This window comes from Syngnathus scovelli, chromosome 10, assembly GCF_024217435.2.
Source record: "Syngnathus scovelli strain Florida chromosome 10, RoL_Ssco_1.2, whole genome shotgun sequence".
In the NCBI taxonomy this organism is placed as follows: Eukaryota; Metazoa; Chordata; class Actinopteri; order Syngnathiformes; family Syngnathidae; genus Syngnathus; species Syngnathus scovelli.
Window position 1 is genome coordinate 7,027,854 of NC_090856.1, and position 26,779 is coordinate 7,054,632.

Sequence of the window (26,779 nt, forward strand, 5' to 3'; positions counted from 1 at the left end):
CTCAGCGTTGTTTATAATAGTAGAATGACCCTCTTTAACAATATTTACCCTCATGCACAATAGATATATGTATTAAAATAAAATTATACAGAAATGCATGCTGGGTAAAGTGAGGATGACGTATGTGTCGCAAAGATGGCGACGTCCTCCTCCTCAGGTCGTATTTTGAGTCTTTGCAAACAGCTGCAGAATGTTTGTCGATTGTCGTCGCAGATAAATATTCAACAATGTTCTGCTAATTTGATGAATCTCAATCCTTATCTTTGCAGGTAATTATCTGTTTTATGTATACGAATTTGTGCTGGTTCATCATTAGCTTAGGGCTAACCCAAGATTTTTCTTCTGACCTCAAGGCACATGGCAGGTTGAAATGAGTGTGATTAAACTTAAATATCAAACAGCCATATGTTTCATTTATGGGCTGCACGAGAAGGTAAACTAAACATGATTTGCTTCCATCAGGCAAAAGTTATCCCTTGTTGCCCAGTGCTGGAACAGACACAGCACCTCTTTGGTTCAGTCTCACGCCTTGCACACAAGTATCTACAGAAGGGGACTGGATGAGTTCTTTGACCTTCCTGAGAACTGGGGAGAAAGCAAGGTGAAATCAGGTAAAACAGAAGCACTTTCAGATGGTAAACCATTTTTATTCCTCATTACTGTTTATTTTTTGGGGCTCATCATGTCACAGGTGCACCATGGACTGCCAAGCAACTGAGAACCAAGAGCAATGAGGACTTGCACAAACTCTGGTAATATTGCATAGATTAAATTTGATGAAAATTTGTTTTTGGGAGGGACAGGGTTTAAAGCGTTTATCTTTTTTCAGGTATGTGCTGTTGAAAGAAAAGAACATGCTGCTCACACTTGAGCAGGAAGCAAAAAGGCAAAGGGTTCCTATGCCGAGTCCGGAGAGACTACGGAAGGTTGTTACCATGCTAGAATGGCCTCTTCAAAAATCACAGGCATGATCTTTTTGATAATATATTTTCTTGTTTTACCCAGATTGAGCGGTCAATGATCAGGTTAGAGACTGTGGTGACCGAGAGAGAGACTTCACTGCGTTTGCTCCAAACGGGCCAAGAGAAGGGTAGACCAGGGGCCTGGAGGAGGAACTTGTTTGGATATACCTATTGGTGAGCACTTGTACATTAACACATTTAAATTTTCCAACAAAGTGTTGATGTTCCTTCGCTCAGCTTAACCTTTTTCCCCCCTTGATCTAGGTATCGATTCAAAGAGTATGCCATTCCTTGGTATATGAATAAAAGATACAAGAGAAAGAAGTTTTACACGCCCAAGTTTGTTGAACCACACATCAGGTAGGATACGATACACAGGCAGCGTCTTGTTGGAAAACTGCGTGTTGTACATTAAATGTCCCCGTTGTTTTGTAGATTACGCATTGAAAAGTACTTAAGGGCGAAGTACAGGAAAGGAAATATGGAGAAGAAAAAGCTGGCCCAACTTCAAGAAAGGTTCCCCCAGATGAAAGTTCCGGCTTCATGAAAACGTTCACTTCATTCTTGTCCTATACAAGTCGCTGTCAATCACTTCCTTGTAGATATGGAAACTGTTGTCAAAACATCACAACTATGATCATGTACTATAAACTATTATTGTGCATTTGTGACTTCTTTTTATGTGTTTCTAAGATCTCAATAAGTTGGACCCACTGAACAATAATAAACAAATAATTTTAATGAGTTGAAACTCCAACTTGGGAAACGAAGCCTTTGTCAATGATGAGTTATTTCTCTTTGTACAGTTTATGCACCACATACTTTCTAACAAAACACTTTCATGGGTACCTCATAAGTATTGCTATTATAAAAAAATTTAAAAATGCAAATTTAGTTGCCGTCAGGGTTTTGTGAACCACTTCCCACTTGAAGATAAGGCAGCACACTGAATATTATGGCAAAGAAATTTAATTTCACTTCAACAAAGTGATAGACTTAATTGTGAATGTGTATGCTGCTACAACACATTCACAAACATGGTATGTGGACAAACTGCTTAAAAAAAAAAATACAAAATGAGATTTGTTTTTTTTTCATCAATCAAGGGCACTTTCTGTCCACGCACTGCTTTCCTCCCTCCTCATACTCTTGTTTGGAGATCCACATTTGCTGGAAGGTTCCCTGGAAGACAAGGGAATTATTTGGTGAGGCTACTCAGAAATGTTAGTAGCATTTTGCGCGAGCTTACAAGTGATGCAAGGATGGAGCCTCCGATCCAAGCGCTGAACCTGCGCTCGACTGTTGTGTTGTTGGCTATAAGCTTCAGTCGCATGCTCTGTAAGTAAAAAAACATGTCCGTTTATTGTTTTGAACTAAAACTCTTTCTCCAAAAGACAATAGAAGAGGCAGCTGAGATCATACCGGTGGCGTTTTCTGGGACAGCTCTCTGTTGAGTCGGTCAGTGAAGCCCTGAATGAGCGTGTTTCCTCCCGTCACCACTACGCTGCCATACAGACCCTGGCACGGAAAACAAAGACCAGCCTCAACGAGTGATTTTTAACCACAAATGTCATCTTAAGGTTTTAGAGCACCAATAAGCATGATCACAGTCACTGCCTTAGCAACTGTTGATATTCACCGGCCGAATGTCAATGTCGCACATTCCCACGCTGGTTGTCACCACGTGGCCGACTCCTAACATCGTGTTTCCCGACAAGCCCTGGTAGTGGATCATGAGACATTGTTAGTCCACCCAAAACCTTTACAGCAGTGTGGCGTTCACTGATTAACATGCTCCATATACTGCAAAAAGAGGTCAAGCCTACCTTGGCGTTAGAGGGATCAAAAAGGCCCTCGGGTATTTTCAACCTCTCCGCTCCAAAGTCACAGTTGTAGCCATTGGGAAGCTCATAGTGCACTGTCGGCATCTGGGCAGCAACCCTGAAGGAAGAAGATGGTAACGCATGATTGTCGCTCTACATTATGACCAACTAATTATTAGTAACAACACATTTCCCTTAAAAATAAAACATTATTGTCTACGTGGAAAAATAAACATGATGGTGAAAAATTGGACTTTCTTACTGTTCGTCGTATGGCGAATCAGACACCTGTAGCACGGATGCCTGGAAATCTTGGATGACACACTGTAATCACAAAAATGATACATGCTGTATAAGTACATAGCATAGAATTGTGTCTTGGTTTGCGGCTAGTACTGACATTGCACATATAATTGTGCCATGAGCGGGTGACTTGAGGTAGTTTCTCCTTTTTCTTCCAGCTGGCCGGCGACCCCTCTCGCACTGCATCCTGTCATGATAGTGATGTAAATTTCTACTTAAGATTGTGCATGTACATTTGATTCCTTATTTCAAAGTGATTGAAATGTACATAAGAGTTTAGAAAAGTGAACCACTGCGTATCTGATCATTAACATTACGTACGTCAAGAGCGTCAAACCCAAAAATGAGAAATGGGAGGTTCACCTTTGATGAAATCATGTAAGGTGGAATTATTTCAACATTTAACTCTTGGAAGAGTTCTCGACACTGCATGCTCATGAAGTCTCCAGCCAGGGGTGACTTGACAATGCCTGTCACAGAAAATGAAAGTTGCATTAACACTACGCAGCACAGGGGAACTATAAAATAAAAATAAAAAAAATAAAAAAATAATAATACAATTGGTGTTGTGATTTGTGCTCACATTTTCCATGTTTACAGGTCAAACTTGAATCAAATGAAATTAATCTGTGAAAAAAAAAATAAAAGGAATGATTATGAGTTACCTTGCTGGAGGACATAGCCATCATGCACCGGTATGGCTGTGGTGTGTGTGGCTCCGCTGTCCAGGACCAAGCCCGTCGACCGGCCGTTGGCAAAGCTTCTCAGAGTAAAGGAATTGTAGCAACACAAGGGTACATCATGTCCTGGTTGTCAACCAATCAAAAGGCTCACAGAACCATTCAAAGCGAAGGACGATTTAGACTCTTCAATGAACCTAATGTGCATGTTTTTGGAATATGGAGGAAGCCGGACCACACACAGAATCCTCATACAAGAACTAGCAGAGCATGCAACCTTCACACAATGCTGAGTACATTATTAGCAGTATTATTTAAAAGGAAGTGCAGAAAGGATACGCGGACAGTACGGCTGATTTGCAAAGAAAGAAGGCAGGAATGTTATAGTGTTCAAACATCAATTCGGTCAGTTTCTCTCGTTTTGCTCGTGTGTTCCACTATAGACAGGAAAAAAATAAACATCATTTGACAAGAGAAAAAAACATTGTCATTGATTCTTTGTAGAGAGACTAACTTACTGATGCTTCAGACATAAGTACGGGATGCAGGCTTGGTTCTGACTTGAAGTGCATCCTGTAGGTGTGATCCAAAATGGCTTGGAAACTGTCCCAGTCTTCAACTATGTTGGTGGCACAAAATAAAACAAAAAGGGTCAGGGACACCTCGTCCTTTTATGTGGATCACAAAAGCTTGCCACATTTTTTCCTTTGTCTCTGTTCAAACCGAGCTATAACAAAATACTAATGACAAAATTCAAGGACAGCTACGAACAAAAACCAGGATTGTTTCATCACCGCCACTAGATCAGTTCCGTCGTGAAAAATAGAGCAGCGGTGAGTTTTTTTTAGATCATAATTTGAGCTGCGTGCACCAATGTTCCAGGCCAGCCCTCTAAGGGAGGCTACGGTCCCACACTGCCGCTTTTCTGCAATTAAGATTGGTGTCACAATGGCCTTGAAATACTTTCATCCTCATCCTGATGAGCATCATCAGCTGGGTCGGCATACTTTTTATTTGTGGGCTCTATAATTCTTGACTGCTGCAGCTTAGCTGGATTCCTGTCATATCACGCACCTGATTTAAGGAACAGGTGATAAAGCCGCTACAAATTTTTTTTACCGTGATAATAAGAGAGCTGTACTGTGAAGGTCACTCACATTTACAGATATGCCTCACCCACATATTATTTTTAACATTCGTAAAAGCGGCATGCATGTAAAAAAAAAAAAAAAACTCACTCATGCCATTCTTGAGTGGAGACATGACCTCCATGCTCTCCCTCGGGACCCTCAGCTGGTTGGTGTCGATGTAATAAGTGGTGCCACTCTGCTTGCCTTTGTCGCCATCCGTCTCCATGGGAGTGGTGCCATCCTCACGGTCAAGGGTCACACCGATCACCGTGGGGAAGTCGGCCTTGGAAAGAGAAGAAAAAATCATAAACTCCTTTAGGTTTCAAGATTTCAGTAGACTGTATGCAATACTGTCTCATTTCTCACTGCCAGAGCATAATCAGCTTTTTTCTCATGTAACTCTTTTATATTAGCACTGACATGTCCGTAACAGATTGGAGGTTGACCATTCATAAAAATCAAAAACAAGCAAGTCGTCCACAACTAACTTAATTTCTTGACATCATCAACATACCCCAGAGAAATGATGAAGAATCAAAGGAGGGGGGGGGGGGGGGGGGGGGGGGGGGGCACGTTGAATCAAGTTATTTGAGAGGTCTTCTTACCTTTGGACAATCTTCTCCTGCGTAGCCAGCTCTGACCGTGTATGAGCCAATGTCGAACACCAAAGCTCCAACCTCATCTGTGGAAAAGATAGCAATACTGTAGTTTCCCTTCAGAATTAATATTTTTCTTTAACCTACTGAGTTAAAATATATACATATGTACGCACACACACCACTGACAGTCAAGCAAAGGTAGCTTTCCATAGGGAGTATACTCAGTTAGTATTAATGCTTTGTCAAAATCAATGTGACATTGAAAATCTGCGTGTTCATTTCTACAATTGTTGTCAAGTTTACAACAATAAAAAGATAGTTACAATTTTACATTAAACCATCTTCTCAAATTACCAAATATAATTCGACCTACAAAATACAAACATACATTACTATATACATTAGATTATAATGAATGAAATTTGTGATCATGCTGATTGCAACAGCATTTTTTCTAAAGCTAAATCTAGTAATTAAAAAAATAATTGTAAATGCCCAAAAACCATTATGTTATTTAACGCGTAGTCTCATTACATTAGCAACTACTGTTTTAGATACGTTTCTACGTTTCGTCCTGCCCACTTTCATTCATTTCATTGCGCTAAAACGGTACAATTCAAGGTGATCTTAACGGTGTGGAACTGCTACAAAAATAAACATATTGGCGTAAATAACTAAATGTAAACGCAAATCTTCAAAATTCATGCATCTGATACGATGTAATAAATAACCAACCGTACGGCTAACACGTAGCCTGGCTAGCGCAGTTAGCCGACTATGCACAAAACTACAAAGGGACAATACGGGAACGCAACGCCTTTTTAGGACGTTTAATACCACTCACCACCCCCGTACACTCCGCCGCTCATCTTGTAATGTTCCACAGCAGAGCGTTTATGTGATAATGTGCGCTATTATTGCAGAATCACAACCGCTACCCGGCTAATCACAACAAAAGAGCCGCAGTAGTTAGCATTGATCCGTAACGAAGAGGGCGCCACTTGTGCGTCATAGGTATCGTCCAATGAGAGAGCAGCTCAACCGCGGAAGGTGGTGACGAATAAATCACGCGACGATACAGCTCCATGCTCGATAGCGGACGTGGCTCTGCGTACTACACAGCAAAGTAAGTGAAAAAGCTGCAAGGTGCTCGTTTTAAAAAATGTACGAAATTGGAGGGGAAATTTAAACGAGTCGCTACTGCATAGTTACACGTCTATGTTTGTCACTGAACTTTAAAGGCAAGACCTTGAGCCACGGTCGATTCGATAGCGTGGCACGGACCTGGCGACCATGACACTTGTAGAAAACAGAATTAGAAAGAGGTCACATGACGAGCACGCACTTTTTGGACTTTAAAAGTTGTGAAATCTGTTAAAATTGCACAAATTTTACTAATATAAACTTAGCTAATGATCGATTTCATGATGTTTGAGCTACCTCCAAAGAAAATCATTGAAAAAACTATCACAATTTCATTTAAGTGTGCAATATGTGAAGAAGTTGTGGTTGTTTGCAAACGACCTGTTTAATCATGCATTTTTATTGTTGTTACTTTTTGCAGCACTCATGCAGCACTGCCTCAACTTGACCATTGCCCGATACAGCAGGCTCTTCTTGAAGAATAAATTGCCATTTGTTCACCAATCAGCAGCCATGTCAGGTCTTCTTATTAGCCAACCCAAATACGCTTGGCTGAAGGAGCTGGGTCTCTCTGAAGACAACCCCGGTGTTTACAATGGCAGCTGGGGAGGCAGTGGTGAAGTTATCACCTCCTACTGCCCTGCCAACAATCAGCCAATTGCCAGAGTAACCCAAGCTACGATGGGGGAGTATGAAGAAACTGTCCAGAAGTCAAAGGAAGCCTGGAAGTTGTGGGCTGATATTCCTGCTCCAAAAAGGGGGGAGATCGTCAGGCAGATTGGAGATGGGCTGAGAAAGAAAATCAAGGTTCTCGGGAGCTTAGTATCTCTAGAAATGGGAAAAATCTATGTTGAAGGGGTGGGAGAAGTTCAGGAATATGTTGATGTGTGTGATTACGCTGTTGGTCTGTCAAGAATGATTGGTGGGCCCGTCCTGCCATCAGAAAGACCAGGCCATGCCCTGATCGAACAGTGGAACCCAGTTGGTCTCGTTGGTATCATCACTGCCTTCAACTTTCCTGTGGCCGTTTATGGCTGGAACAACGCCCTTGCTCTAACGTGTGGCAATGTTTGCCTGTGGAAAGGAGCGCCATCCACACCTCTTACAAGCGTGGCTGTAACAAAGATCGTAGCTGAGGTGCTGGAGCAGAACAACCTCCCAGGTGCCATCTGCTCCATGACCTGCGGAGGGGCTGATATTGGCACAGCCATGGCCAAAGACGAGCGTGTGGATCTGTTGTCTTTCACTGGTAGCACGCACGTTGGTAAGATGGTGGGCATGATGGTCCAAGAACGGTTCGGCCGTAAGCTACTGGAGCTCGGCGGGAACAACGCCATCATTGTGTTTGAGGACGCCGATCTTAATTTGGTCGTCCCCTCTGCGGTGTTCGCTTCTGTTGGAACCGCTGGCCAACGCTGCACTACCACGAGAAGGTTAATGCTGCACGAGAGCGTCCATGACGCAGTGATTGAGAGGATCACCAAAGCCTACAAGCAAGTTCGCATTGGAGATCCGTGGGATCCCGCCACCCTCTATGGGCCTCTGCACACCAAACAAGCGGTGGAGCAGTATCTGTCAGCAATTGAGAAGGCCAAGCAGCAAGGCGGCACAATCGTCTGCGGAGGGAAAGTGATGGACCGTCCTGGAAACTATGTGGAGCCCACCATCATCACCGGACTGGCTCATGACGCTTCGATCGTCCACACCGAAACGTTTGTCCCCATTCTCTACGTGCTCAAGTTCAAAACCGAGGAGGAGGCATTTGCGTGGAACAACGAGGTGAAGCAGGGCCTGTCCAGCAGCATCTTTACCAAAGATCTCGGGCGGATTTTCCGCTGGCTCGGCCCGAAAGGGTCCGACTGTGGCATCGTGAATGTCAACATTCCAACGAGCGGTGCTGAAATCGGAGGCGCCTTCGGTGGAGAGAAACACACAGGAGGAGGCAGAGAGTCCGGAAGCGACTCCTGGAAGCAGTACATGAGGCGCTCAACCTGCACCATCAACTACAGCAAGGATCTTCCTCTTGCACAAGGAATCAAGTTTGAGTGACACCTGTTCAGCAATGAATATCACGACATCATCCCTTGATATCGCGTCTGTGAATTAGAAAAGGTCAACTTTATAAACACTTATGGGAAAAATATGCTCATAGATTGCACAGAAGGGGTTAGATATGTATCAGGAGTTCAAAGTTTAACACTTTCCAACCCTGACGAAGGTGTTTAATTAATGAAATTGATTTAGCAGTTTTGTATAAGCACTTAGAAATCAAGTTGAATGTATCAGATACTTAATTCTATTAAAATACAAAAAAATCAACCTTTTCTGGCAGAAACAATGGAATGGGTTATGTTATTAGTTTCTATCGCATAGAAAATAAAAGTGTACAGTACATGAGTATCATCGTAGTTATTGACTCGTCACTCCTAAAATGTTGGCATGATCATTTTCAAACAATTCTATGCAGGTCTAATTTGTTAGTTTCGTTCCGTAACCTTGGGTAAACAATAGCTTTGCCAGTTGACACCAAAATATTTAAACATTTTATTGTACACGCTTACACAATACGCCAAAAAATAGAGTGGTAAGTGGACATGGACATAATCATCATGATTTGCTATAATATGGAATAATCAAGATGACAAGATTGCTAACAAGGAAAAAGTTTGTTAAAAATATAATATTTATACAGTCACAATTTCTCATCACTGCATTAAGTCAACACAAATGTTTTATTTTAGATTTGAAAAATTTGAAATACTTTTTTTAACTACCACCGCACCATCATTGCTGTACTGCAAAATCCTCTCGCAAGTTCTAACAGGAAAAAAAAGCCTGCATTGGTATGAGTTTTTTTTCCAGAAGTGCTTCATTCAAGATTCCCTCAAAAGTCAAATAATTTAAGGCAATAATAATAATGACATTTGAACCATCAAATTGAATTAGGGATTAGGGAATTGCTTCATTAATGCAGAAGCACGACAAATTTCAAAAGCAAAACACTGTGCCTTTAACAAAAATATTACTCCATCTCCCATCTGTGGTGCCTCCCATATGCTCACTCACTCTCTCACTCAGCAGCCTCATACTCTAGCTCTGCCTCTCTCACTCACTCTCCATTTACTGCTCCTCCCTGAAGCCTCCACAGGTCGGCAAAAGAAAGAACCAAAACCACAGCACGCTTTCGAGTCCACCCCATTAAGGAGCTACACAGAAAACACCCTCTTCCTGTGCGGTTCTTCATGCAGTAGGTAGGAAACCTCATTATTGTTTTATTTCTTGTTAATTCTGTGCTGTTTTTTTTTCCATTTATAGCTTCACGTACAAGATACATATAATTATTGCGAGTCAGAAAAGTATATGGTACAAATCTACCAAGATGGATGAATATCTGTCCTTACTGATCATACTTGTCATGTTTTGAACTTGTGCTAGATTCAAAGGTCAAGTCAAACAATGAGATCAAAATCATGAATGAATGATAATATAGCCACATTGTGGTGTAGCCATACGTAGCAAGAGCTATTTGAAGAGGGTGACATGATTACATCTGCGTTGCTCAATACTTCCTTCCTAATTGTGATTCACTTCTGTGGAAACATAAGAGCATGTTGATTCATGTTTAATGTCGTTTGTTGCAACTGTGATAGCAGAAGTGTTGGAAATTCCCCACAAAACATTCACTTGACAATTCTTCGGTGCTTTGACATGAATGATTTAGCAAAGACAGGAGAATCCCTCCATATGTTTTTCTTTCACTTTGCATTTATCCCTTTCCAAGTGTATGATATGCATACTATTATTTGGATAACCTAAATATATTTATTGTTGGATAGACATTAAACACTTATACATTTTCTTTCTTCTGTTGGGCCTTCTGCAAACAGCGACCCTGACACCACAATTGGCATCCAGCTCGCCAATCTTGTAATTCCAACACATCACGAGCGACATTATCACAGAAATGATGAGGGCACTTCACTAAACCTTTACTCGGACAGTCTCCCGTGTGCCAACAATAGAACTGAGATTAGACAAGAAGCTGTCAAAGGGAGACAACATACAGTAAACTGTCGAATCGAAACCTGAATGAATGGGCATTGTGAACTCGCTCGGTAGAATAAATTGTGGATTTTTTTTTTTTTTTTTTGGCCTGACCGCGTTAGGGCAAGCGGGTGTTTACGCAATCAGTAGCTTGAGTTCTGACAATAACAAGGAAGTAAATGGCAATGAATGCAAAAGACAATGATGTCAATGCTGTCTTAATATTGGTCCATGTCCTGTACTGCACTTCAGTTCTCTCTTCAGCACTCATCCATACTCATGCATGTTTACGTATGCAATCACTCAAACGCAAAACTTTATTTATTTTAGTTTAGTCTGTATTTTTATTTATTTATTTATTTTATGCAACACATAACATGCTTCTGCATAAGCAAGCATATCTTGTCCAAGTCTACCATGTTAAGTGGTGCTGGAGCCATGGATGTATAGTGTGTTGTCAAAAAATTCAAACTTTTGGTGCAATGTATTCTTGAGCATTGTATAGCAAAACAACAGCAATAATATTTATGCCTGGATTTCCAAGTTTAGAATAATAATAGTTGAATAAAAAAAATTTAAACTATTTCTAAAGCATCTTAACTGTAGTTACCGTTCCACAAATTCATGTTGCACATAATTTGCAGTGTTTACAATTATGTACTTACTGGCGGCTCGAAGGATTCCTTATTCTCGGAATTATAACGTGCGCCACAGTGCTTGAATGAATATGGTTCATTTCATGTTTGCCAGCCAACAAGTTAATGCTTTAAACTGTCAACCTTAATTTACCTCAGAAAGAAGCAGTGAGTCAAGCACGTGCGTATTTTAAGTCACTCCACACTCTTCAAGACAAGTTCTCTCTCCCCCCCCCCCCCCCCCCCCTCTCAATAATCCATTATGCATAGAAGCTCTGGCTCTCCCTGATATTTCTCCTACCTTCTTGACGTCAGTAGCCATTTGTGAGGGTTGCCGTGGCAACGGCCAGCCTCCCCGGGCGATGTCTGGTGGATAAGACAGCCCTGATAAAGCCTTTTAAGGTCCTGCTGTTGCTACACCTTTTAATTGCTTTTGATACTGTGAAATTATTAAATGCCGGTCATTTGGGTCTGGCACCGCACGTGGGACAACATCTCTAATAAAATTTTCAAAAAATGAATTTAGTACTCATTCAAAATTCTGTCCAATCTTTGCAGCTGAATAGCTTGCGTATTTGGTTTTTATAATTATATTTTTTATCTTTTAGTCACAGAGTATTTTTAAATACATAACAGAATGCTTACATGACTGTCCACATTGATTGGTGGGATGCATTCAAATTCATTGTATGAGATGACTAAATAATTTGCCTTCATACAAACCACTATACAATACAATAAGAGGAAGTACATTATACTCATTCACCCAAAGCCTTTCTCAGTTTTTGCTTAATAAATAGGAAGGGTTGTAAAGTCAAATCATATTATTTCATCCAGAATCCTAAAACTGCCACATATTCAAATCCTACACCGTTACTCTGCTTCATTCTGTCATATATTATGTCAAGACAAATGAGCTACTGTACAACATAACCTGTCCAGGCTCCCAGATTCTATTTATACCCTAACCAACATGTGTGTCTTTCCTTTTTTTCTCAGCATAGAGCTATTGCTGTTCTATTTTTATAGTTACAATCTGCCCCCTCCCCTTTTGGTTGCCAAGCAATGGACCGGGGGACCTGATTGGGCAAAAATGTGCCTTAAGACTGACTCTGAATCGCATCTGGTTGATAAATCCATACACCTTTCACCAGTGATAAATAAATAACAGCAGAAGAGTTCATCTGTGCTTTATTTTTTTCCTTGGATTATTTTTGAGTGAGAAATATGCAAGGCTGTTGCACCACAATAATTGTTTTACTGGCAAACTGTGATTGCATCACATACATCATTCTTATGTTGTGCAACTTCAGGCCTGATTGAGTGGAATGAAATGATGGGAAAATAGTCTTAAAAGGATTCTGCTTTGCTTGGTTTCATCATTGTGCATGCCCACAGGCTCAGAATTAGTGATCATCAATATTTGGGGATAATACATTTTTATTGCATTTTGTTATGTAACCATAATTAATCATTAATGTCTGTAGAATTAAAGCATATATATATATAACAAACAAACAACATGGTATCTCACTATTTTGAATCATTACGTGCTTGGAGACAAATCATTTTGACACACCTAAACTACTGCTGAGTGTGAATTTAATTAGACTTAATCTGACCCCATGCCACTTCGAAAGGAAACCAAACGCTGGGCAACTTTCATCTTCCTCCAATTGATTATAGCTCGCGCAGAGATATGGAAAAGCCTACTGCACTGCTCCCTTTCATTGGCCCCATTAAAAATTCATCCTAATGGAAAGGGATCCTTTTCAATGAACCAGATACAGTTCAGCCGTGATGTGCCATTGTGAAATTTGGCACAGATGTCTCAGAGCACAGGCCAATCCAAGTATTTGACCAAATATCTTCTGAACCTGAATTTGTTTGGGGTGACAGATGTATTACGGCAGATAACTTGTTTTAGTCATTCCATCTCTAAAAATCAGTTATTGCTTATCACTGTTGCACACTGGGCCGATTTGTTGCTTATATTTTGAGTCTTTTGGGACAATTTTGATCATTGAAAGAAAAGGTATCGCACTTTTTTCAACTCTGATTGAGTCAATGATTTTAGCAAACGCTCGGTATTTAAATAAATCCGTGCTTAAACGTGAGTCCGTGTTAAAACCAGTTTAGTAGATTTAATATTTGTTTCCCGTATCCTGGCCGCTTCCCTTTTCACTAGTGGAACTGACAGACTGTACCATTTGCGAATAGGGTATGCTTGTATTTGTCAAGCTATTTTCCTGCCCTATAAGAATTGATTTTTAAGAAATTACACCACGTTGAAGGAGTAATTACTCGAATGATTGCGAGTAATTTCGATTAATAATCTGTAATTTTTATTTAGGAATATCCCGACATACAATTCAACCCAACGGTACCCCTTCGGCATAGACTGTTGCCATGTTCCCACTTTCATGGGTGTGGTGATTAGCTTGCTTGGAGAAAAATTTGACAAATCTGACCACAGCGGCACCAGCACGGGAGTCGGAAAACCTCTGAAATTTGTTCAAACCGACATTCTTCGCATTTTTCCCCCCCCCCCTCACAGCTGGAACTATGATCATCGCGTGACGCGGACATTAAAGAACGGCCAAGACGATAGGAGGGAAGAAAAAGGCGTTTTTCAGGTAAGGACGTGATGTCTCGATTGTCTCGGAACGCCGTGCTTATTTCCTGCTTTTTGGACGCAATACTTTCATTTTGTCATAAAACGAAACAAAGCGGCTTTTAACTACACGTATACTGTGTACGTATGTTTTTGGGCGAATTGACGATCGTCTACTACCTTCCAGGCGGCCCAATTCTTGCCTGTCAAATGACACTCTTGTGGAACTAAAACTCAACAGTAGACACGTACTGATCATTTTGTGCTAGTGACACATACCAGATTTTCTTTTCTACTACCTTAACACCTCGCGTCCCTTTTCTTATCCATATCTGTTCAATATACCGCCGAGGCCGCCTTCATCCATAAAAACGGCCACTGCTAGCGTGGCGGAGATTTTTCGTTTTGTGTCATTGCAAAAAAAAAAAAAAAAAAAGCGGAAAAAAACAATGTACTGCACGGATTATTAACTTCTAATGATTAATTTTGATTGATGCATTAGTACAGAAAGATCCTTTATTCGAATGCTGTTTATGGTTCCCTTGATCAGCAGTTTTCAAATTTTTGACTAGTTGCTCAATGGAGAAATTCAATAACTGTGCTCTGAGGGCGCAGTTTATCGTTCTGAATTGTTTTGCTATTCTCAACAAGTGGGTTGTGGACAACCGGCAAAGAAAAAAAAAAGCATGTGCAGGGGTGCTTTGAGTTACAAGTTGAATTTGTTCCGTGACCTCGCTCAGGTGCAAAACACTTGTCAAATCATTCTTCTCCATTGAAATGAATAGAAACTCCATTAATTCGTTCTAGCCACACATGAACTCTTTCAGTGCCTGCCATTAAAAAAAAAAAAGAGACCCTCCTGAGTGCCAGTCATTTTAGAGCTTTCTGATTGACCTTTCCAGATAAATTTTCCAGAGAAAATTGTTTTATAACTATATGTAAACACTTTTCAAGACTCACAGAAAATAGTCTCATAACTAAATCTAAACACAAACTACTAAATGAAAGTGTTTTTCATCATCAAATGTTTATACATTATTCAATTCTTTGAGCACAAAATCTATTAGTAGTGTAATATTTATGTATTTAACAAACTTTACCGACTATCTGCAGGCTATTTTGTAGTAGTAGTTAATAGTGTGTTTGTCTGCCAGCACATACATCACTTCTACTTAGAAAATTTAATTATCTCTCATCTTTTATCTCTTTTGTGACACACCTTGTAGTAGATTAAACATGACAAATGCTTTGATCAATTACTAGCTGCTTGCATCGATCAAATTCCCAAGGGTCTAAGCAGTTCATAAGCTTCCGCACGCCTATATACTTAGTTGCCGTCCGCTGATTATTTGTTTTTTGTTACTTTCCCTGCTTAATGATGAAATAAGACCTGGTGAAGTCTTCTCCGCCCTTTTCCAACCCTGACACAGATGACAATTTTCATCACCAGAAGAGCTTTTAGGCACACAATTTTTCAATAGTCTTTTGAAGTAAATATTCACATTTTCACTATATTTGTGCTAAATACTTCTACAGTAAATGTACACACTGTGCATACTGTGAACTCGTGCCAGCATCAACAAATTTCATCTTTACCTGTATGTTCTGGGTATCAACAGCAGAATTCACAGTTCATTAAATTTCTCTCCCTGAAATGCCGCAGCCAGGTAACTAGCCACAATTTTCAGTTTTTTTCATCACATTTCAGATCCAGAATTTCCACATTGTGCGTATGCCGGCTGCTGTGGATTTGCACGCTGTTCCAATCATAAAATAGGTATGTGACCCACGCATGTCCGTTGTCTTTGCATCCCTGCCAATCAATGCTCTGCATGCATGTGCATTGATAATCCAAATGGCAATCATGTTGTTGGATAACAATAATGACAGGATAAATTGATCAACACGCACAGTATGTGCCTGCTTCATTTAAGACATTCATGCTGCCATTGGGAAAAAAATCATTACCGCAAAACAAACTTCCTCTGATAAAATATTTTACAAAAGTAATAAATCAAGTCACTGTTAATCTTTACTTCATGTGACACTATCATATTCCATTTGTTTTTAAGACGATTAATCGGCATGCATGGTCTTGTACCCCAAATTAAATAAAGAACATGAAATGAAATTAAAACAAATGGCTAAATAAATAGATACACTTTCTATTTCAATTAAATATACAGTGATTTTAAGCAATATAGAAGGTGTGTTGACTTTACGTGCCGAAAAGTATACAAGCATATAATGGCTTATGAGAAATGGGAACCCGCCATACCGGAAAATTTACTCTCTGGTAGCACACCAAGCATTTCTTTCATTCTCTGGCTGTCTGAACTAGTCACGAATATGTTATTTGAAAATATCTGTATACATCTGATTTATTTGTACTCGTGTCACCAGTTTTTACTGACTCATCCTTTGCCATTTGTGAAATGCTACTAAGGAGTTGGGCCAGACACAAAGAACCTGATGTTGCTTCTGAGGAAAAGAATCGCTCGCAAAATTCAAGAATATGTTTTTGGACCATCCAATCTTGTTATGAATAATAGAACAAACGCTGTAAAGCAGTTGTGCTAGACTTCTTTGAGGACATATTGTAAAGAGTTTATTTGAACTTGACTACCTGTTTAAAACAGTAAGCCCTTCTGCTCTAGCAGTCGGCGTGCAACAATTAATTGCCGTCTACCGCACCTACTATTTTCAGGAAAGCAAATATCAGGTGGTGCCACTAGGTGGCCGTAATTACCTTTTACGTAATTACCTCTTCCACAGTGCCTTTGAAACCCCGAGTTCTACTGCCTCTTTGCCGTGTTTCTGTTCTGCATAAATACTCTAGGTATGCGGTAGGTTTCAACCAGTGTAATGTTCGATTGCGTCCCTCATCTCCCTTGCTGTCAGTTGAGGTGGATGCGACGTGTCTTGGTAGGATCACATCTGTGCCATACTTTTTTGCATTTTTAGATGATGGCTTAAATTGCGCTCCTTAATGTTCAAAGCTAGGGATGCTTTTGTTTTATAACCTATCCCCGCTTCAAATTTTGGCAGAACTTTATCCCTTGACCTGCCTGGCGAGTCTTCAGGTTTTTCATGATTCTGTGGTTCACTTTCGTTCTCAAACAAACCACTGAGACATTGATGTCATGAGATGCCAAGGAAAGTGTTTAAAGTGATAGCTGGTTTAAAGTGCGATGAGCCGGGTTTTCTCCAAGAAGAAGAATGAACGGTCATCCAAAAGCCTTTCGCAGGCACCAGAATGAGCACAAAAACGTTCATCTGGAAGAAATACACCGTTCGCTCAAAATCTAAACGGGTTCATGAACTTTGGTTCTCTGAACTCTTTCAGGTAGGCCAACACGACTCCCCCCTACCACTTAAGACCATTATAGTCTTTATTTACATTATTTTTACTGTAGTATCCATATTATTGCTCTGTTTCTTGTGAGTCACGAATGAATTATATTATTTGTACAAGTGCATTTCAACGAAGCTTCCAAAGACCTGTGTGCACATTGCAGCCATTGTGTTTATTTAAATATTAGTCTTAGTGAGTGCTTGGCTGGATGGACTGACACTGGCCAGTGGCCACACCATCATGGGGCCGAGAAGGCCTTTTAGTTCTGTCAAGCAGCACTATTCCCTGTGGCTGGCAGCTACTTGCTAAAAAAAAAAAAAAAAAAAAAAAAAAAAATGACAGTTCCATAGCCACACCTCTGTTGACTTGTACTATGCTGGTCAAAATGAGATTTTCACTTATGTTGGTTGAGTTCCTTGTCTGGTCATTTCATGTCACTGCAAGGTGTTTGTGCCTAAAATGTTACTTTGTATGACATTCATTGAGGGATTGCGCGTCACAGGTTTGCGGCGAGAGCCTCTCTTCAGGGGAGTTGCGTCAGCCAGTGTACCGTGTGACGTCTTTCCTGGACAGCTGAAACAATTTCATTGCTTGGCCACACTGATGCGTCATTACAGTCTGATACCTCTTGAGCTGAGAAAAGCCGCTCATACTCTCAAAGAGCAAGTTATGGATCTTCAAATGCATCTTGTGTGACAAAAACTTGGCTCCTCTCAGAGCTAACATTTTGAATCCAAAGCAACAAACTTCCACCCTCTCTTGACATTTGCTTGATTTCCTGCAAAGAAGGCCAAGAAGGGAAAGACTGTAATTATTAAATTATAGAAAGAGGAACTGAAAATTTAATCTCAGAGTTGTCTTGTAGTAGGTGGGGCACTAAGTGCTGCGTGACCTATATTCGGGCTCCCCAAGGTAAAACCACATAAAGATGAGTAGACTGACACTAGAAATAGTGAAACTAAAAGAAGACCGAGCTCCATCCTAGCCTATTCACAACTATCTGTATTTGGACCAAATCCAGTTGTACACTCCTAATTTAATGGCTCGTCTTCACCCATCAAGTTTACTGGAAATCATTTAGATAGTTTTTGCATAATTCTGCTTCATGATGTAACTAGCCATGGCACAAACAGTATAAGGCCTCATAAACGGAGACAACCAATTCATTTTTCCATCCTTCCACACAGGCGTCGCACCACCTCTGCTACAACTGTGAGACAGAGAAAATTTGCCAGATTGGCAATGTTCAGTTTGATGCAAATGGGCTGAAAAATGCCTACTTTTACAAATCATGTCAAAGGGCTTAGGATGTTGCCGGCAATCTTGGATATGCCAATACAATGCGACAACAAAAACGTTCAGTGTGTGTTAAAGGTCAGTGTGGCACAGATGGCCTTTTTGAACCACGCTGGGGGTGTTTGAAGAGCCAGACCCCCCTCTCGGCCTCAGCCGAGCTCCACCCTTTGCTGCTCCCAAAACAGGATACAGTGCATTTGTTTGATGGAAGTGTTTGTAACTTCCCATCTGTGTGCTGAATTTAATTACGTTTCACTCTTCTTTTTCTTGCAGGTGTCAACAAGCGAGAGTGTGAGGGTGTGCGTGTGTTAGTGTGTGTGTGCGCGCGAGTGTGTACGCCAGAGTGCGTGCATTCAGTCACGTGCATATTCCTCGCTCAGTCAGCATTTGGTGTGGGCTGTGACCTGAACACATCTGAGGCACGATGAGTGAGCTGGAACAGTTGCGGCAGGAGGCAGATCAGCTACGCAATCAGATCCGGGTAAGACAACATTGTGTCGAGTTGACGCGCATGTGCGATCATCACACGTGAGCGACTGTCGGCTCACTGTAAGCTGTGACGCAAAAACACTTTTGGGTGAGACAGTGACGCATGCCACATGTTTGTCTCCCCCCCTTTTTTGCACGTGTTGCTGTTTAAAATGTCATTTTTGTTTGTTCATTGCAGGATGCCAGAAAAGCGTGCAGTGACTCTACTTTGTCACAGGTAAGGGGCAGTCTAGAAAAAAAAAATCACTCATGCTGTATGTTTAGCCAATGTATTAATATCAGTAATAATTTTGGTACTGTAAATGTTAAAAACTGAATTTTTTGCCGCCTTCCCAAAATATTGAAAAATGACTTGGGCGATTCTGCTGTCTGACAATGTCTGACTTGTGGTAAACATTTTTTTTTCTTCTTTTAGTGAACAGAAACACGCACTACTTCTACTATCCAGTGGTGTGTGTTGTGATATGTGCATGTAAGCACTGACACTCCTTCCTGTGTTTTGGCAGATCACAGCTGGTCTGGACTCAGTGGGCCGGATACAGATGCGGACGCGGCGCACTCTCAGGGGGCACCTGGCCAAGATCTATGCAATGCACTGGGGGAGTGACTCCAGGTAATGTAGTTCTTCCTCAGACAGAGCAAATATTAGCTTTGTGTGTATGCACAGTCCATTTTAACTTTAGTATATTACATGGATATATTGGGTGTGTAATCAAGTTTCGATGTGTATCAATATTTTATGTGTTTTAAATCTTTCTCTCTGTCCGTCTGTCTCCTAATGCAATGCACCGGGCCAGTGACGGCAGTCCCAGGTGTGGGGCTCGATACAGCTGCTACCACCACTACTTCTACTAATATGACTAATACCATTAGGAATGAATGACACTGGCACCGGCACTTCTACTTATTGCGTATTGGCACGAACTTACCCTCCCATTACGATGACATGGATGATATTTGCAGTGTACAGACAGCGGCATTAAACACTGCTTGTTTAATATCACCTTAAAGATGCAGTTTGAGTACTATTGGAATACTTGAATGATTCAGAGATGGTCACTATGGCTGCATACTCGCATTAGCTACACAAAAAAAAAAGGTTCAAACTGCGTTTTTAACAGTTGCACCAAGGATGGTTCTTTTTTTACATATGCATGCAGTCCCTCCAGTGGCTTTCTATTTATGTGATGTGCATTCCGGGGGAATTCCACAACCTTTTTATGAAAGAAAATGTACTAACTATTTTTAACATCACTTGAATGGGTGCAATGACAATTTAACCAGCATGTGCACACCCTCTGTGTGATACAGCAGGGGAGTTTATTTTGTACACAGCTACTGACATTTGTGCTTGGTGCCTCCCTGCTTCCTGTCCCTAGAGAGCAGGAAACATGCGGTCGGTCGGGGTGTTTCCGCATTTGCGCTACTTAGGCATCGCTCTGTCTCCTCCCGTTCTCTCCTGGCCATTCTCATTTTCTTTCTCCTTGAGATTTCTCATATTTGCAGTTGCTTTGTTTTTCCCTCACACATCAAGGTTTCCCCCACCTCTCACTTGACAATACATGCTTCCGAATATTACCGTACACGAAGCAGAGCAATACGAGACTGAGCAAGAAGGGAGATTTCATGTCTTCTATTAGTAGATCTTCAATTTATCTACACAGAGCACGCACGGTGGCTGCCTGTCATCGCTTTGAAAGCACCACAAGCATGCACCGTAGTACAATGTTCCTACGATACATCCACACCTTGCCTCATCTTTTTTTCTCTCGATTCTTTTCCAGGCTTCTCGTCAGTGCCTCGCAAGATGGAAAGCTAATCATCTGGGACAGTTACACCACAAATAAGGTCAGAAAACTCTCCCGTGGCAGTAAACCGTTCTTCGAATCTGGAGCACCCTTAAACTACCTCGAATAGTTTGCGCCTTCAATAACTTCTCGGCGGGTGTTGATATTAAAATTGCGATTGGTATCCGCAGATGCATGCCATCCCACTGCGCTCTTCCTGGGTGATGACGTGCGCCTATGCTCCCTCTGGGAACTATGTGGCCTGTGGTGGCCTGGACAACATCTGCTCCATATACAGCCTGAAGACCCGCGAGGGCAGTGTGCGTGTCACCCGGGAGCTACCGGGTCATACAGGTGGGGTATAACAATTGCCTTGTGTAGTAGTGTTAGAAATCAGTCAATCTGATCTGATCTAGGGTCAAAAGAAATTACAGTATCCTGATTTGAGGTCAGCTAGAAACCCTTCCTGAATTACTGATATGTTGTCTGATGAGCAAGCCAGACCACAGAAATGTTAACACACTGGGTCTTTGGATTTATTTTGCACATAATTATACACACATTGTTCACCTAAGTGTAGTAATAGCAATGTAATCATGGGTTAGGTCAAATAATTCCTGTAAGTGATTCATGAATCTGTCTTCTTTCAGGGTATTTGTCCTGTTGTCGTTTCTTGGATGACAACCAGATACTGACCAGCTCTGGAGATACCACCTGGTGAGTGTGCATCTTCTTTCTAAAGTTCAACTCGCAAATCGACTGTTAATGGAAGGGCGCGCAAAACAGCCAAATATGGTGTGCGGTAAAACACTCCCGCTCCGCATTGCATGTTACAAAGTGCTTGGTAATTCCCCAACATCTTGTGGATGAAGCTGCCATATCTCTTGCCTTGCATTATTTATAGCTAGACAGATTTTCATGAGAGAAATTAAGGCATCAAGGGATTAACCTAAATATATACTACATATATTAGCTTCCAGCTACAAAGTGAAATAAAAGGGAAATCATACAATTGAGAATTGAATTAGAGTTGCTGTAAATATAGTGCATCATTTACTGTTTATACTAAATGTATATATATCCATACTATAAAATGATACCAATAGACAATGTGAAAAAGTGTTTCAATGCAAATGTGTCGTGTAGCTAGGACTTCACTACTGTCTTATTTAGGTTGATGATAGACTCGGGCGCTTTACGATTTGTGTTCTGGTTGTGGGTCATCGCCGTAGGAATGAGGCTCCGAGCAAAACAGAGAAACGATATGTATTATGTACGATCTGTATGTCGTATGTTTAATTTTAACAATTGTTCAGCCCATACAGTGTGATGAGCTGTCACATAAATTAACAGTGAGCGGCACCAAATGTCAAATTCAATTTATAAATATAAATAGTTGGATCCACTATAAAGATTCACCCATTTCATACCTCTTGAGAAGATTGCTTTAGTCACTGCACAGTGCTTAATTGTCATCATGAGCACTCCTCTCCCTTCCAGCGCATTGTGGGACATAGAGACGGGCCAGCAGGCCACAACCTTCTCCGGCCACACGGGTGATGTGATGAGCTTGTCGCTCAGCCCGGACTACAAGACCTTTGTGTCTGGAGCCTGTGACGCCACCTCCAAGCTGTGGGACATTCGTGACGCCATGTGTAGGCAGTCTTTCACTGGCCATGTTTCTGACATCAACGCTGTCACTGTGAGTCACGCACACGCGTTAGTGTCGGAAATTCACAACTCAATGGTTCAGTTATTTCTGATTTAGGTTTAAGATTTCTAAATTGTGTATTTATAAAGCTGGGTGTATTATAGTTGCAATACTTGCTTTACCAGAATGACCATTTTGTTTTCCTTTTTTCCCCACTGTAGTTTTTCCCCAATGGCAATGCCTTCGGCACAGGCTCAGATGACGCCACCTGCAGGTTGTTTGACCTGCGTGCCGACCAGGAGCTGATGATGTACAGCCATGACAACATCATCTGCGGCATCACATCCGTGGCGTTCTCCAAGAGCGGCCGCCTGCTGCTGGCCGGCTACGACGACTTCAACTGCAACGTCTGGGACACTCTGAAAGGCGAACGGGCGGGTACGTGAGGCCTTATTGGTCGGACCAACAGAATGAACAAATGAATATCAATCTGACATGCAGAGTAAGGGCAGTTAATCACGCTGTATATTTATATCTAGCATACCAAGTTTAGATACTATAAAATGTGCTGCCTAATTATTATGGGCGAAACGAGTGTAATGCTCTGTGTAATATCACGATGGTGTCACAAGATGGCAGCGAGTGACCGGAAAATGGATGCGTGTCTTCACAATAAGCAACTTGCGAGTAAGGTGCCTCCTGTTTGTGTTTGACTCCCCACTTCCGTTCACGCAGGTGTGCTCGCAGGCCACGACAACAGGGTGAGCTGCTTGGGCGTGACGGAGGACGGCATGGCTGTGGGCACCGGCTCCTGGGACAGTTTCCTCCGGATCTGGAACTAAAAGCCAACCTCCTCTGGGCTGTTCTTCATCAGCGCCTGACCACCCAACACACACACACGCACTCACACACACACATACACACACACACACCGTAACATGACTCATTCAGGAGGGCTGGAGCTGAAGGGAGTATACATGGTGTCAGCCCTCTAAATTCTTTATACTTTTTGTTCCCCCTACACAGCAACCTGAAAATTTCCAAGCAGTCCAATCAAAAATAGTCAAGGGATGAATGACTAAAACATCTAATTCTATAAGTATGCGTGTAAATTTATATATAAAAAGACAGTATATATGTATAGCATTGTGTGTGTGCGCGCGTGTGTACATATATATGCATCATATATGCATATATATTTTTTTCTACTTTTAATTTCCCAATTTTTTTTCTTAATCACTTTAGGCTTTCGTGTTTGCTTTTTACTTATTCCCATTACGACACAGCCATGTGGCAGAAAGACGCACTCCCTAGAAAACACGATAATCAGTTGCAGCGGGCATCACGTGTGCCCCTCTGCAAATGTTTCGAGGAAGAGGACCTCTGCTCGTCACGCATGTTTAGAAGGAGTTTGCAATTTTGTCGATGGAGAGCTCAGGTGGATCCTAAATTAGGTGTCCAGATTCAGGAACAGGCTTTCCCAAACATTGTCAACATTTAAAATAATTTATTGCCATAACATGAAGGCACAGTATAGTAGGGGTGGGAATTGCCAATAAACCAGCCATAACAGATTTAGTATCTTTTGGTGCACTTGAATAATTGTGGAGAGTACTGCGATCACATTTAAGTGTCAGCTATATAAGAGTTGACACACGAACCAGAGCTGCAGTAGGACGAAAATCTCGATTCACGATAGTCTCAACTCAGTTTTATAGAGCAAGGGAAAACAATGTGACGGGAGCAAAGCTGAAAGAGTACTGCACAAAAAATAAACACGAAAAAGAACTTACTGGATCGTAACCGAATATTAAAAAAAAAAAAGTAACACCGCTTTCAGCATTCTTTCTGACAATTCCAACTCAATGCATAGTTTGAGAAAGCCTGCTCCAGGAAATGGTGCTTTTGTCACTCAAGTCCACACACAGCCACAGTTGAGGAATATCATCCTAGTTAGATTGTGTGTGCGGGGAAAGCTTTCCCTGTGGAGCACACAGTGATGTGGACCACCACCACCACCAAAGGACTACACTGACTCTTTTTGACTTTTTCAAAGAAAGCAAATGAAGGAACTGTCCTGGTGTGAACTGCATGGACCTGAAGTCACGGGCCAAACAAAAAAAAAACTTTGAACACTTTCTGTGCTTTGTTTAGTTTCTTCACCAAAAAAAAAATACAACTTTGTGAACTGTTACTACTGCTAGTGGACAACATGTTGAAGAGAAACCCTAGGAATGCACTCAAACTGCAATTCAACAACTGAGCACATGTGACTCCACTTCCAACAGGGCTGGGCAACCTGGCTAAGGCAACAACCTCAGAGGGACTACTAAAATAGAAAATTAAACCCTCAAATGCTTATAATAAACATCATGGCGGCATCATTTTATCAAATTTGCTATGACCCTCAGAGGATTATAATAGGAAAGAGGTTCCTCACCCCTGATTTACACAAATGTTCCTCCTTTTTTTTTTTTTTGCTTCCTCGTGGCTCCTCTACAGCAGGGCTTCTCAACTGGTCTCCCTCTGGTTTTACATTTACAAGTCACAACCTCAAATTCTGAGTGAAATCTACTCCTGTTAGTGCAACAACATAGTTGAATGACAACAGGTCACATGTTAGTCAGGTTAGCCATCTTCTAGAAGAGCATTTTGTTGTTCCTATCACTACAGGCTGCTGCTTCGATTAGATCGGAAAAAATCGGAAAAAAGTCAAGAGTTAATACTTTAAATTAACTCTTGACTTTGTGTCCGTTTTAATAATAGTTAAAAATCCCATGTTATTTATCTTGAATGTAATTAAAATTGTTCATACCTAATGCATATTTGAATTTCATATCAATAGGTTTCATTTTAATTTTTAAGCCACGAGTTGAGAAGCACTTCTGTCTTGTGGGGGGAAAACAAGAGGAATAATAAACAGAAACTTGATGTTGAGTTGCTAGACCTATCATGTGTCATCTCAGGTGCCTGTGTCCAAACATTAGACACTCTGCCTTACATCAACTTGCATCGTCACCACAAAACAAAAATCTTGAATCGAGACACTTGTACTTTTCCACTTGAAGCGCACGGTTATACTTGTGAACACTAAGGCGCACTTAATGTCGACAAACACGAGCCTGTGCAGAATCATTCGAGTTCTTCAACTTTTTGGTACAATACTCTGCTCCAAGGTTCAGTCCATAGACGTATAAGGATTCTATAGCCACCTTTTTCTTAAAATAAATGCAGTGGTTCTCAAAAGTTTTTTTTACACTACCATGTAAAAAAACAATACTTTGCTAATACCGCCATCGCGACCATTATTAACAGAGGTTGTGTTCCTAATAAGAATCATTCTAAGTTAAATACAACTGAGTTGTACTGAGGCAGTGATTGTTGTCTGCCACACGTTGAGGATCGCTGCATTGATTTGAACAGAATATTAATCTTGGGAATCTCTGAGCTGTGTCAGATATATGTAAGTGTGTGTGTCTGTGTGCGTGCTAAAAACTCATTTTCATGGACCCTGAATTGTCATTTGGTGCAGAGTGCTAACTAGCTAACAGATTAAAGCAGTGTTTCCCAACATTTATTAAACCTAGGTACACATTTAACATCTGAAATTTTTTTTGGGGCGCTTTACCAAACAACACTGTCATAAAAAGTGGGCATGCAGCGTCATTTCACCTTCTTATTCTGCTATATAGTATGTTGCTGGCTCAAATAGTTGAACAAAGATACATTTAAATATGTTTTGATATCTTGCGAGACATTTCGGGAATCACTGGTTTGAAAGAATTGTTTTTGGGAAGGACATGGTATGGCCGTTAACTTGTAGCCAATTAGCCTAGCTTAGCACAAAACAGCCTTTCACCCCAGCGCCTCTAAAACAAATGAATGTCTCGCGGTGAAACCTTCACAGTCGCTCAAGTCGTTTCCATTTGATTTTTTTTTTTAAACTACAAGTCAAATTTTGTTGAATATGATGGAACACGAACAGCTTCATGCTAATCATTAGCAGTCATACCCTTTCTGATGGCGCAATTTATTCCATTACCTTTTCTATGGTTATCAAAATTACTTGCTTTGGTTGCACTTTGTGGGTGTTGGGCATTTGAGGTCAATTATTCAATTTGGTTGTAATGTAACTAATTTACTAGCACAGCTAAATTCACCAGCTCATTTACGCCGACGGTGATAGCACCAAGAAAATATCAGGAGAGTAAAATGACCCTAGTCAATTTCCTTTTTGGCTTTACTTCCACCTGGACTTTATCTTAAAT

The 26,779-nt window shown here is 41.1% G+C and overlaps 4 protein-coding genes across 4 annotated transcripts; 3 read left to right on the plus strand and 1 right to left on the minus strand.

The window, feature by feature from the left end:
* The first annotated feature begins 99 nt into the window (after positions 1-99).
* Positions 100-1,732, plus strand: mrpl47 (mitochondrial ribosomal protein L47). The gene is made up of 7 exons (XM_049721937.2): positions 100-269; positions 463-611; positions 692-752; positions 830-926; positions 1,006-1,136; positions 1,227-1,322; positions 1,398-1,732. Exons 1-7 carry the CDS (start codon positions 136-138, stop codon positions 1,507-1,509), a joined length of 780 nt encoding a protein of 259 aa, XP_049577894.1. The 5' UTR covers positions 100-135; the 3' UTR covers positions 1,510-1,732.
* A 183-nt stretch (positions 1,733-1,915) lies between these two features.
* Positions 1,916-6,490, minus strand: actl6a (actin-like 6A). The gene is made up of 14 exons (XM_049721900.1): positions 6,342-6,490; positions 5,504-5,580; positions 5,007-5,181; positions 4,287-4,387; positions 4,108-4,205; positions 3,754-3,848; positions 3,452-3,558; positions 3,186-3,275; positions 3,048-3,109; positions 2,789-2,903; positions 2,602-2,682; positions 2,385-2,480; positions 2,212-2,298; positions 1,916-2,144 (listed from the first exon to the last, which is right to left on the minus strand). The coding sequence occupies exons 1-14, from the start codon at positions 6,364-6,366 to the stop codon at positions 2,064-2,066; spliced, it is 1,290 nt and encodes a 429-aa protein (XP_049577857.1). The 5' UTR covers positions 6,367-6,490; the 3' UTR covers positions 1,916-2,063.
* aldh7a1 (aldehyde dehydrogenase 7 family, member A1) lies at positions 6,484-9,037 on the plus strand. Its single transcript, XM_049721808.2, has 2 exons — positions 6,484-6,623; positions 7,062-9,037. Exon 2 carries the CDS (start codon positions 7,067-7,069, stop codon positions 8,687-8,689), a length of 1,623 nt encoding a protein of 540 aa, XP_049577765.1. The 5' UTR covers positions 6,484-6,623; positions 7,062-7,066; the 3' UTR covers positions 8,690-9,037.
* Positions 9,038-9,721: 684 nt separating this feature from the next.
* On the plus strand, positions 9,722-25,448 carry LOC125969642 (guanine nucleotide-binding protein subunit beta-4). Its single transcript, XM_049721935.1, has 12 exons — positions 9,722-9,891; positions 13,877-13,955; positions 15,642-15,710; positions 18,858-19,065; positions 19,252-19,290; positions 19,580-19,686; positions 20,858-20,921; positions 21,052-21,214; positions 21,511-21,577; positions 22,361-22,562; positions 22,733-22,949; positions 23,247-25,448. The coding sequence occupies exons 4-12, from the start codon at positions 19,009-19,011 to the stop codon at positions 23,351-23,353; spliced, it is 1,023 nt and encodes a 340-aa protein (XP_049577892.1). The 5' UTR covers positions 9,722-9,891; positions 13,877-13,955; positions 15,642-15,710; positions 18,858-19,008; the 3' UTR covers positions 23,354-25,448.
* Positions 25,449-26,779: the final 1,331 nt, after the last annotated feature.